The sequence below is a fragment of the Lagenorhynchus albirostris genome, chromosome 1, assembly GCF_949774975.1.
Source record: "Lagenorhynchus albirostris chromosome 1, mLagAlb1.1, whole genome shotgun sequence".
NCBI lineage: Eukaryota > Metazoa > Chordata > Mammalia > Artiodactyla > Delphinidae > Lagenorhynchus > Lagenorhynchus albirostris.
This window is the reverse complement of record NC_083095.1, coordinates 79,280,635-79,293,596: the sequence shown is the minus strand read 5'-3', so window position 1 is coordinate 79,293,596 and position 12,962 is coordinate 79,280,635. Positions and strand designations below refer to the sequence as shown.

General features: G+C 37.2%; 1 protein-coding gene across 1 annotated transcript in view; it reads left to right on the top strand.

The window, feature by feature from the left end:
• DPH6 (diphthamine biosynthesis 6) overlaps positions 1-12,962 on the top strand; it is a 179,106-nt gene that overhangs the window by 158,413 nt on the left and 7,731 nt on the right. Inside the window, exon 7 of the mRNA XM_060147010.1 lies at positions 10,848-10,942. Within this exon, the coding sequence (XP_060002993.1) occupies positions 10,848-10,942 (95 nt within the window). The remainder of the gene's footprint in view (positions 1-10,847; positions 10,943-12,962) is intronic.

The following is a 12,962-nucleotide window of genomic DNA, read 5'->3' as shown; positions in this document are numbered from 1 at the left end:
TGATAGTGTGGGTGAGAGAGACAGAATTTTAAGCCTTGTTCCCTGTACTGCTAACTTTATGGGAAAGAACACCTTTAACTGACCTTGAAAGTCAAGAGGAGGTAGAATTTCCTTGAGGGGAGATTTTGAATTTTGAACATAAGTGAGTTGGAAGGATATGTGGAATTTTATGGTTGAGTCCAGTGAGTATTATAAATATAAATTACTAGGTGTATTAAAATGTATTCTTAAAAAAAGTAAAAAATATGTACCGTAGAATTTCAAAGAAAATTATATGTTGTTGAGAGAATTCTGAGTAAATTCAGAGATAAATTGACAGCCATACTGGACTTCAAGAATGGATAGGATTTTTGACTGGCTGAACTGTTTGGAGTATATTTTGGGTACTGGGAGAGGAAGCTGAAAAAAGAAGTCAAAGCCATATCGTGAGAGATTTTGAATACTGAAGTGTGGATTTAATTATCTAAACAATGAGGACTAACTGCAGGATTTAGAGAAAGGGACTAAAGTTCTGAAAGGTGTAGTTTAAGGAATTTGACCTGGCAGTAAATAGTGCCCATTAATAGCTGTAGTTGAAGAGAAGAGGTGAAGGTCCTCCATACTTAGTGGCTGTTCTAATATATGACCTTGAACCCGTCCCTCACATTTCTCTGATTGTGTTTTATAGAAGAACTCTTAACTGCCAGTGTCATGTGGTACTAATAGAACTGAGTGATAAGTATTTGTAAGGACTTCTTATGTGCTCAGTTCTATGCTGGCTTCTATAAGAGGTACAAAGTAAGTCAAAGAGTTATTTTTCATGGAACTTAGAGTTTTGTAAATGAGGGGAGGACTCTAATAACTTGGATCACATAAAGCCAAATTGGTATTTGCTATAAATGTAATTGGGACCTAAGAGATGGAAGATGACCACATGACCTAGAGTAGCTGAAGGCGATGTCATGGAAGCCTCAGCACTTAAACTGGTCTGAAGGATGGATGAAATTTACATGGGTGGTGGCAACAAAGTGAATCAATATGAAGAAGATTCCTTGGCAAGAAGACATGCAGGGACAATGATGAACTTGTTTTAAATGAAACTAAGAGCTGGTATTGGTAGATTAATAAGAAAAAGGTGAGGTGGGAATTTAGGACCCAATCATAAAGGTCCCTGAGAGATGGACCAAGCAATTTGGGATAAGAAATAGCAAGATATAGAAGGCTCATCAACAGGGATTTATATTATTAAAATATATCTCAGGAAATTTAGTCTGGCAGTAGTATTCTTGGATTGGGAGTAGAAGAAATTGGAAATGAAAAAGAGTCTAAGGTGCTCTCATAGGAAACAGGTGTGAGGGCTTAGAGCATGAAACCGCTGACAGTAGGGATGGAGAGAGAGAACAAAACTAAAAGAAAGATTTTGATGGAAGAATGAAAAAGAAACTAGCACCAAATGGCCAGAAGCTGGGAAAGGAAGAATCAAAGATTAATCCACACGTAATGATTGGGGAAATTAGAAGCACACATTTTTGCAGAGGAGAACAGGGTTGAGAAAGAACATGATAAGCTTGGTCTTAAACATACTGAGTTTTAAATTATAACATATAAACCAAAGGCATATGTTTTTAAACTATGAGGTTGGCACACAATTGAGATGTTCAGGCTAAAGACTAAGGTTTGTTATTTATCAGAGTCAGGACACAACTTTAAATTCTGTGTTTGTTTAGTTCTAAGCTACATAACCTTTGCAAATCAACCTAGTTTTCACCTCTGGAAAAGGGAAAAAATAAAATTAGTAGCCATTTCATTGAGTATATATTATATGCTGTGTAGTATATTAGACTTTTTTTTTCACATGGTTTTATTACTGAAAACAGCACTCCTATGAGGTAGATGCTGTTGTCATCTCCATTGTACAGATCAGTAATCTGAGGCTCCGAGAGTTTGCATGACCTAAGATCACGTAGCTACAAAGTGACAGAGCTAGGATTTGAACCAAGGGCAGTGTGTCTCCAAAGCTACTGCTTTTAATGAGTTATGCAATGCTGCTTTCACTGTGCCTCACTACAGTATGTGCTTTACCTACTTTTATAGTTAAGCTGTGTATTTACTAAGTGCTTACTAAGTGCCATACTCTGTGCTAAGTGCTTTTTATGCATTATTTTATTTAACCATCTAACAAGCCTATGACGTTGCTACTACTAATGTTTACATTTTACAGATGAGGAATCACTTAGAGGGTGAGTTACTTTTCCGGAGTCACAGAGCTGGGAAGTTGCAGAACCGGAATTTATGCTTTAAGTCTATCTGATTTCAGAGCGGATGCTCTTTTTTATTCTTAAAAGTTATTTTGAAGATTAAATAAGATAATTTCATCATTTTCTTAACTTTAAGGCATAAAGCAAATTGTCTTTACTTAGTAGTGACAGTGTTCATATTTGCAGCAGCAGAATAACATAAAGGTGATGGTTGAACCCGTGGACTGCATAAGCTATCTGAGGGAATAAATTGATAAGACTATAGAGAGAATCATGAGGGCTATTTATAATTTAGGAGCAGCAGGAGGGAAAGGAGTTGGAGAAGCCTAGCAATAACTTAGAAAATACAGTAACATGGAAGCCTAAGGAAAACAATCACAAAGATTTGAGACATCAGTTGTACCACATGCTACATAAAATTTGAAAAAGATAAGGTCATTAGACAGTGTCCCAGCACATTGCTACTTATACTAAAAACCAGTAAACAGGACCACCATCCATCCAGTTTCCCAATGCAGAAAGCTGGGAATTTTTCTTACTTTTTTTTAAACTTTCTTCACTTCTCCAGTCACTTATTTCAGCCTAGAAAATCTCTCTCAAAATATCTGCCCTCTCCTGTCCATCCTCACTGCTACTTCTCCAGTTCAGGAAAGCTTTACCTCCTGCCTAGATTCCTCCAGCAACTTCTCAGTTCTTTCTGCTTCTTGACTTACTGCCCTCCAGCCCATTCTCCACTGTGCAGCCAGAATGATGTTTCTAAAAGACAAATGAGATCAGGTCAGTTTTCTGTTTAAAACATCCTCATGGGTTCTCAATGATCAGAGGATAATAACTTAGTATGGCATATGAAGCCCCATAACATCTGTCCTCTTTCTAGTTTTTCAGCCTCACCTCTCCACTATTACTCGTCTAGTTATGTTTCAGCTATGCCAAACTTACTTCAATTTCTAGTACCCATCGTGTGCTCTGGGACTTAACACATGCTGTTCCTTCTGGAACAGTTTTCTTCTCTCCTGCCTTCTCTCTCTCTCTCTCCCCTCTCCCTCTCCCTCTTTCTCTTTCTCTTTCCCTCTCTCTCTCTCCAGACTTTCCTGGTTAACTCATCCTTCAGATTCTTTGAGAAGCCTTTTGAGTTCCTTCCAGTTAGGTCCCCTGCTTTATACTCCCACCGCATCTCATGCATCCACCAAAGCAATCCCTACCCTTTATTGTAATTGCTTATTTAACTTTATGTCTGTACCTCCAGACAGTAAGCTGTTTTATGCAGAATTTATGTCTGCTCCTATTGTTATCCCCAGCACTTAAAACAATGCCAGACCTACTGTAGACATTCAATAAATACTTCTTTAATAAGTGCTATGAATGAATATATGCAGCATGAAATTATTTTGTATGTTAAATACATCATTTATAAAATGAAGTTGTGGTGAGTTTTTTAAACCTCATGGTTTTCTCTAGGTGGTAGGAGGGATGAGAGAAGTGCAATTTCATTTGGCCTTTTCTTTTTTTTGTCAGTTTTAAGATTAGTAACAGCAAATGAGGTAGGTTTAAAAGAAAAAAATATCTTGATTTAATAAGAAATTCTCACAATTATGGTATTACAGTCTTTTTTTTTTTTTTTTTTTTTTTGCGGTACGCGGGCCTCTCACTGTTGTGGCCTCTCCCATTGCGGAGCAGAGGCTCCGGACGCGCAGGCTCAGCAGCCACGGCTCACGGGCCCAGCTGCTCCGCGGCATGTGGGATCTTCCCGGACCGGGGCACGAACCCGTGTCCCCTGCATCGTCAGGCGGACTCTCAACCACTGCGCCACCAGGGAAGCCCTACAGTCTTTTAAAAGGATAAAAAAATTAAACAGGGAAATCATGATGCCCATAACCTTTTCAGTTCAATAATTAGTAGAGCTCAAATGGAGTTATTATGAATATGAATATTTATCTGTATGAATAAATGTGCCAGAAAAAATAGAATCATATAAGTAATTTCCTTTTCATTTACTAGGAATTCACTTTTTAAATGCTCAGACTCCAAGGCATTCTTATAAGCCATGAAATGACCCAAGTCAGCCACATCTGTTCAAAATGTGTTTTAGAAAGCTTATCTTAACAATAGTTAGTTGGAAAATTAATGTTCACCTTCCATAAAAATTTTATCCAAAAGAGAACACAGCACAATTTAGATATATGTGAAGCAAGGAATATACTTGTATACAATGGAAATTATAATGTGAAATAAGTAAAAAATGATCTTATTATTTTATCAAAAATAATTTAACTGGCTAGAAAACAGCAACATATTTCTTTTCAGTTGGTCAAGATCCTTTTGAAATTTTATTTTATTTTATTGATGTGTTAGCTTTATACCTTTGTATTTATACAAAGGATGGGACCAGTTTGATGTCAGACAGAATAACAGCTGTATTAATCATATCCAGTGGCCATCTGATCTGAATCTTTTTCTAGATAACATTCCCCAAATGGTTAAAAACGGGGAAAAATAGTGACATCCCTGATTCAGTGGGTAATCAGATAAGAAAAACATTGACAACCATGTGTAAATTTTATTCAGTTTTAGAGTTCCAAAAGTAGAAAATTTTTATCCTATTTCTAACGATATAGAAAAAGAAATTAGTAACTTTCTCCTGATGCCGAAAGCTCAGCTTCTCCATACACTGGTGCCGAATCAAATCTCGGAGACAGAGATTTGGGTGAAGTAGAAAAGGATAGCTTTATTACTCTGCCAGACAAAGGGAGACACAGTGGGCTCCTGCCTCGAAAAGCTATGTGTCCCAACTTGGAGAGGACAGTGAGAAGTTTTATAGTATTGGTTCAAAGAGGGTGTGATCAGCTCGTGGACATTCTTCTGATGGGTTGGTGGTAAGGTAAGTAGGAGTCAGCCTCATCAACCTTCAGGTTCCAACTGGTCTGGGGTCTACATGCTTGTGGGCAGCATACTATCATTAACCGTTAACTTCTCCCACCTGGAGGGGATTTCAGTATCTGCAAAACAGCTCAAAGATATTATTGTGTGTATCCTTTGATGGGGAACCAGGACCTTGTGCCAAGGCTGCACTATTGTTTCTCTTAACTGTTTTGTTTCTCCCTTGTCTCATATCCCCTCCCTTCCCTAATTAACAACTGCTTGAATCTGCATGTTGGAACTCAGGGAAGGTCATGGAGGCTGAATGAAGGCTATTTCCTATAATCACAGAAATGGGAGACACAGAAAGGCTTTGTGCCCAGAAGGCCCACAGGGCCCTGCTCGGTATCACTCCTCCCTTTTACTTCATAATTCTGTTTGGGAATGGCTTACTTTGTGTCTGAAACTATACCTGTCAGTACATGCCAATTGGACCCTTTTCTGGGAGTATACAGGGTATCTGAACCATGGAGAAGACAGCCATTTGGTCATTGTGTACTATGTGCTACACACTGCTAGGAAAAAATTATGAGAGGGTTTAAGAAATTTAGAAACTTATAGTCTCATGAGAAACATTTAAATTCAAGGGGTACATAGTAATGCAATACAGAAATATGTCACAAGGCAGCATAGGACAATCCCACAGGCAATAAGAGTGATTTCTATAAGTTGAAGAGAAGGAAATTGCCTGTTGGGGTTTATGTTTATCACATTATATTTCACTTTTTAAGATTTAATCTTTTGGGGTTTTTTTCCAGCCAGTCAAGATTCTTTTGAATCTTTATTTTACTTTATTTTCCCATTCAGTGTATTAGCTTTATGTCTTGGTATTCTTATGAATGATGGGACCAAATGGCTGAAGTCTGACTCTCAGTTTACAGAGCTTGATTTCCATTGAATAGGCAATGGTCAAACACGAAAAGTTTTTGAGTGGATGAATGCCATCTCATATTGTTAAGGAAAGTTAGTGTGTTGGTAACATGTAGGGTAGATTGGGAGGGGTGAATATAAAGCAGGAAGACAAGAGATTATTGTAATAGTTCAAATGCAAAGTGATCAGTAAGGATGTTAGAATGGAAGGGAGTGCATACATTTTCTCATTCACTGCCATATGCCTAGTGTATAGAAGAGCATCTGGCACGTAATAAGTACTGAGTGAATATTTGTAGATTCAATAAATGAATTCATGAAAAATTTAAAATGTAGGCTGTGTGGCAGAAGGAAAGGAAGGAATTAAGTTCTACTCCAGTATTTTAAGCTTGATTGAACAGAAATTGAGCAGGCAGAGAAGGTTTTGAGGAAAACATTAAGAACTGTGTTTTATTCACATTGAAGTAAGACAACAATGCTCCCAAGTAAAACACTCAATAAACGTTTGTTATGGGGGGAGCGAATACATGGGAGAGAGCTTGATGGCTAGGGTTTTCACTTCGAGAGCCATTTGCAGTAGAGGTAATAGATATAGTAGGGGTCATGGTCCTCAAAGATGGGAGTATATAGATAAAGAGCAGAAGGTCCAAGGGAATAGCAAATTAATAGAGAAAAGATAACATATGTCGACTGCTTCCTGTGCACTAGGCACTGGGTTAAAAGCTTTGTATGTATTATATCTTCTAATACAACATCCCCCAAAGGGCAGGTATTACCTAGGGAAATGGAAATTCAGAGAACTTAATCAATTCATCCCGGGTCCAGTACTCAGTAAGTGCTGGAGCTAGAATATGAACCTACAGCTGTCTATCCCTAGTTTTCCAACTGTGCTAAAATTACTCTCTGTTCATAAATTTTGTCTATGTTTTCCAGTAAATCTTTAATGTATTTATAGTATTTATGTTTAAAGTCATTATCTACTGGGTTCAATATTTGGTTACTGTGTGGGTCTGTTTTTGTTTTGTTTGTTTTTCTCTTGATTACAGGTCACATTTTTAACTTTTTCACTGTTCATCTAATTTGTTTTATATATATTATGGTAGATATTGAATAAAAAAGAACAGTAGAGACTGAAGTAAATATTCACTCCAGAAAAGTCATACCCCTTCCTCTGTCTGACAGCTAGTTTGTGGTGTTTATTCTCTTTAGTCTGATCTCCAGTTGAGCTGGGTCTGGTTTGAGTTGTTTCAGTTTGCTACGTGTTTGAAATGTTTTGAAAGCAGGATAAGGTCTCTCCCTTTATCAGGGCATGTGATCTGTGCTCCACTGAGTCTAGAGTTCTCTCTCTCCTTCTCCCCCCTACCCCGTCCCCCTGCTTTAAAGTCCTGCTACCAGTTTTTTTTTTTTTTGGTCTTTTTTTTGCTTTTTCAAGGGCTTACTGCTGTTGGCCTTTCCCTGCCTCCTCTCTGGCTTTCCAAGTCTTGGCTGAAATCTCTCTGTCTTCCTGCCCTGTCACCAGTTCTTGGTACAGTGAAAGTTAAGTAGAAAAGACTTGATAGGCAGGTGTTCTCAAAGGGATCTCTCTCCCCTTTTCTGCCCTGGCCCTAGCTCTCTGCATGTAGCTACTGTGTACACTTAGTTAAGACTGTGAAAAAGAACTGGCAGCCTATACACACTCCCTGGGTCTCCTCAGGACTCTAATAATCCATCACAGAGGTCCACAGATGGCCATAAGAGTTTGGCTTTTTGTATACGCTGATAGACGTCAGCGTAGATTTGCTTCTACTCTGTCTGTTCCCCCATTAGGAAAGTGACCATGGATCTTCACTCATCTAGGAAAGGCTTACCCTGATCTGCAGTTAGTTCATCCAGACTTCTTTGCATTCTCGGATCTCTGTAGGTAAAACACAAAGGCATGGTTGCTTTGTAGCCTATCTGGCATGTTTTTGGTGTTACGGTGATAACAACTGTCTACTTCCACTTTTTACATACTAACTGAAACTATTTAACAATGTTTTAATAATTAATGGACATTAGACCTTAATGGTTAAATAGCAATATGAAAAATATTTTTTAATTTTCAATATAGATTGCTATCGTTTGTACTTAAATTATGGAAAGAATCCTGATAATTCAGTGAGAAACTAAACCTTAGAAAAACTGTTACCTATTTAGTATTTTCAGTTACAATGAAATTGACAGAGAAACTTATCAAAGTGAACTGCAAAAACTGTATTTGGAGTGATTAAGTGCTGGCATACAGTAATGCTAATTTTGAGTTGAAACCCAAACACAGACCTGAAACATGTTAGAATAAAGTTGCTACTTTCTGTGAATAGTATAGATATGAGTAACACTATCCTACATGTTTTAGAAAAGTAAATTGAATGTTGTGTACCACAAATATGTCTCTGGAATGTACACATCTGAATTCTCTACTACCTAAACTGACCCTTTTTTTATCACATGCATACATCATGCTTTTGTGCTACCAGGATGTTGATTTCTAACAGGGTGCTATGTCTTAGATAAAGAAAATGGCTTAAAGAAAGTGGCTAGCATAAACTTTGCTTCTTGAGGTCTCTCAGAACATCAAAGGGACTTGGAACTGGCTAAAAGTCAGCCAATAAAGATCGAATTTTCTAGATACTTGCGTCTACTAGAGCTTGAAGCTAGTAGAGTTTAGAGGGGCTGCAAAAGACATCCTAAGGATTCACAGACTACTTCTTGGTTCATCAGCCATAAAAACCACTGGGCTCTTTACCCAGATTTCTTTACTTGGAATCTGTGTCCATGCTGGTGAACCAGTAGTAGTGGGGAGAAGAGATTGCACATATTATTTATAGAAGCGACATCACTGTTTCATCATATTGTGGTATTAAAATATAAGGTGCAGTATATTTAGGGAGCTTCCGGAGACCAGGGACATTGTCTTGTTTACTTTTGGATCTTTTTCATCTAGCAAGGCCTGCCAAATAATCACTGTTAAATAAATATTTGTTGAAGAACTGATTGGATGAATATTATGGAAATATTTTACATGAACTGGAAATATCACTGGATGCATCCATATTTTAGATTTCCTAGTACTATGTTGGATTAACATAGCAGCTCGCATTACTTTTACTAGGGACTAATAAAAGGATATCAGTAGGATAACAGCCATGCAACTTTAATTTTTAAAAATCCAGTTATTCTTTGGTGGTAGATTATAGAAGTTTTGCAAAGCTTCAGTGAAAGGTTTTCTAATAAAAGGAAGCCAGTGATTGTTAAGGTATACTCCCACATAAGAAGACTGTCCATAAAGGTGAGAGTAGAAGGTTCACTTGGTAGACAGTTGTTAGAATGGGAAGACCAGTGAAGGGAGATCAGCACAGAAGGGGTCAGGCACCAGCTGACAGAACAAGGAAACACCCCTGAAATCCACATCCCATTATTATTCCTACATTTTTTATTGCAAAGCAGACATTAATTTAATTTGGTTTACCACAGTAATGTATTCCTGTTATCTGCTCTCATAAGGACCAGCTGCCATAATTCTGCCTTGCTGATTCCCTACTTCATTTATCCACTTTGCTCATGTGAGTTCTTACAGAAAATGCCACCCCATTTTCTTTCCTTCACTTTTCTTGCTGTTTGCCTTTACAGGTCATCCACATTACTATTGATCCTTAGAGGGAGTAGTAGAATTTTCATAGATGTGTGCTTTAAATCCCTAAGGGCACGTAGTCAATAGTTGAAATGTAATGGATTTGGAATGGTAGCACAACCACAAAAATAACCAAATAAATAAATGTGTAACTGTTCAGGTAAAAACAAAGACTTAGGCCACAGTCCTAGCACTGGCAGTAACAGAGAACATCAATGGAGTCGCTCTTCCTTTGGGCTGGGAGAGACTGTAAGCAGGGAAAGCTATGAAATTCAGAATGAAGGAGATGGAATCATAGTGCTAAAGCCTCCGCACAAGAGCAGGAAGATTCTATGGCAAGCCAGTGAGAGTGCTCCCCAGCACTGATTCCAGCCATGTACCAACCAGATAAGAGATGATTTTACTCTCAGTATCATTTAAATAACACAGCTTACATTCAATGCAAAGCACAGGGAATTTTTTTGTTTCTTTGCTTATTTACTTGTGTGTTTTAATTTCAGGTTTAATCAGACAACATTATAAGCTATCCCAGCCTTTCTGGGAGTTATACTTTCCTAGGGCTTGTCTGCAGCGTTGGAACTTCATTAGTTCTTGATACCCTTGGAACTTTACTATTAATAATAACCTTAAGCATAATAACCATGTTTATGGCTTCTTTGTGTGCACAGGCCCAAGGAAAGGCCTTAGATTACATTCTCTGTGTCTCTGAGAAATGCTCTAAACACAACATTTTTTCCCCTTCTACATATACGTCAAAGGGCAGGGGAAAGCACAGTTTGGCTGCATATATTCTCATTTACTGCGTAATTACTTAGTATCTTTCCCCCTTAGCCTCCCTTTGAAGCTAAAGCTAGTGGCATTCCTAAACTTTATAGTAATCTTTAAGCTTTCTCATTATACACAAAAATGTTGGTCGCTTACATCTTTTTATAAGGGTTTGGTGATTATTAAAAATGCTATGATTTATGATAACATTTTTCATATGGTTTTAAACACATATTTTAAGCAGAAATATACAGTTATTTTCCTGTAGCTCACCATCTATTTTGGAATTAAAGTTTCTGGCATGGATATTTTTTAGGACAAAATAAGTTAAGTGAACATTTTTGCTAACTAATTTTAAGATTCCTGTTTCTTTCCTTCTTTTTCTTTTTCTTTTTTTCCCCTATTTTCAGCTTTCTAAGAAGTACGGAGTCCATGTTTGTGGAGAAGGTGGAGAGTATGAAACGTTCACTTTGGACTGCCCTCTATTTAAGAAGAAAATAATTGTGTAAGATATCATTTCAGCATTTTCTTCCCCTTCCTCAAATTTAAGTGATGGAAGCAACGTAACATTAAGCTGGAGGCAACTTTTGTTAAGAGAAATAGAACATGTCCTCCAAGTTCACAAACACTCAATTTGTTTAATACCAGTGAAGTCGTCTGAATACCTAAATCAATACATGACAAGACGAGGCCTTCATAGAAGCCTATAAACTTTTTAGACATTGCACTTTCATTTACTTGCTGATTATGGCCTACAGTAAAACTGGTACCTACACACTGACACTTTTATCCTTTCATGAAGTGTGAATTGCCTGTGTTATTTATCTTTCATTACAGCTACATTTGATAAACTGCCACATCAGTAGCCTGTGGGTTCCATTAACTCCGTTCTCTTTTTCCTTTTTCTTGGCTTTAATAACTTAGAATGGTAATACTAAACATTTCTCTTCAATTATTTGGGGTTATTTTTACATATAAACTTTGTTTTTAAATGAATTCTGTTTTATGGTGAATAGTGTGATTTCTTTGCCATAAATTGTTAAAATTCGTGTAGCAAAAAGTAGGAACTTTCTTCAGTTTGTTAACATTATTATCCATACTCTAATTTATATCACTCCTCTTATATGCTAAGAGAGTACTTTATTTGCTTTTCCTAAGCTCTTCAGCTTCTTGAAAAGGTTGTCAGAATTATGCTTGATTTCAGAAACCTCATCTGATGAAAGACTAGAATCTTGTATCGAATGGACAGCTTTAATATTTTCAACACTGAAAGGTGACTTCTTTGTACATATTAATAATGAGGGAAAGAATGTTCTAAGAAGTTAAGACAACTCCAGGTGAATTTTCTAAAAGTTACATTTATCTTGGGAAACATAGCCAAGACCTCTCCATTACCCTGTGCAATATTCACCCACTCTTGCTTCTCTCATTTCTTCTAATTTGTTTTCCATTAATAATCATCGAACATAATAATAATATATTTGGCAAATATATATCAAGTACCTATTATGTCTAAAGCATTCTACTGGGCACCACTGATGTTGAAACATAGTTCCTGTCTCCAGAAGGGTGGAAGGAAGACACACCTGCATAAAATTGTGACACAAAATGGTAGAGGATAAGAGTCAGAAGAATAAGTTCATAAACGAGAGGTATTTCTTGTGGCTTCAGTGATCACAGAACAATTCATTGAATGAACTGTGCCTTAGGTATTACTTCTATGAAATAATACTGTTTGGTTACTTAAGAAAAACATTTCCATGCTAGGGTGAAATTATAGTATAATAGGAAACTTGCAATATACTTATTAGACTAACCAAATTAGAAAAAAATAAAAAGCACAATAAGAGAAAGAAGGCCAAAGAATAATACTCTTCCTGTTCATTGCACAACTTGAGGTCCTGGAGCACCCAGAACTCTTTATGGACAACATAGAATTATAAGAAATGTGCTGCTTTACACTACATAACCATAAGGTTTATTTATCATAGTACTTTAGACCTGAAAAATGAATCTTTCACCTCATCATTGTGTAGACAGAGAAACCTCAACCTGACTGAGGCAATGACATGATGGGAGTTAATCATGCTGTTGAAGAGAAGGATGTCAGGGAAGGTGTATTAGAACCCTCTAGTGCCAAAATGAGCTGTTCAATTAACTGGATAATCATTTGTTGAGGATAATTATGTGGGTGGAACTCTGCAAGCTGCCACCCTGCTCTGTAAAAGTTCTTTTGTAAGAATGGAGAGGCACATCAGCAATACTGGAAGTGCTAACGTACGTGTGTGTACCTTGAGAACAGAAGGGGAAGAACTGACATTTCTTTCTTACTCAGTTATCAGCTACTCACTAATCTGATTCTGATGCTTAAGTGCGTTCTTTGATTTTTTTCTTCATAGGTTCTGCCTCACCTCAGCTTCATAACTTTCTTATTTGATTTCTTTTCGCTAGATTGCCTTCCCATTTATCCCCACTTTGCTAAATCCTTCCAATTTTAAAGGCTTTGGTTGTTACTACTTCCAGTG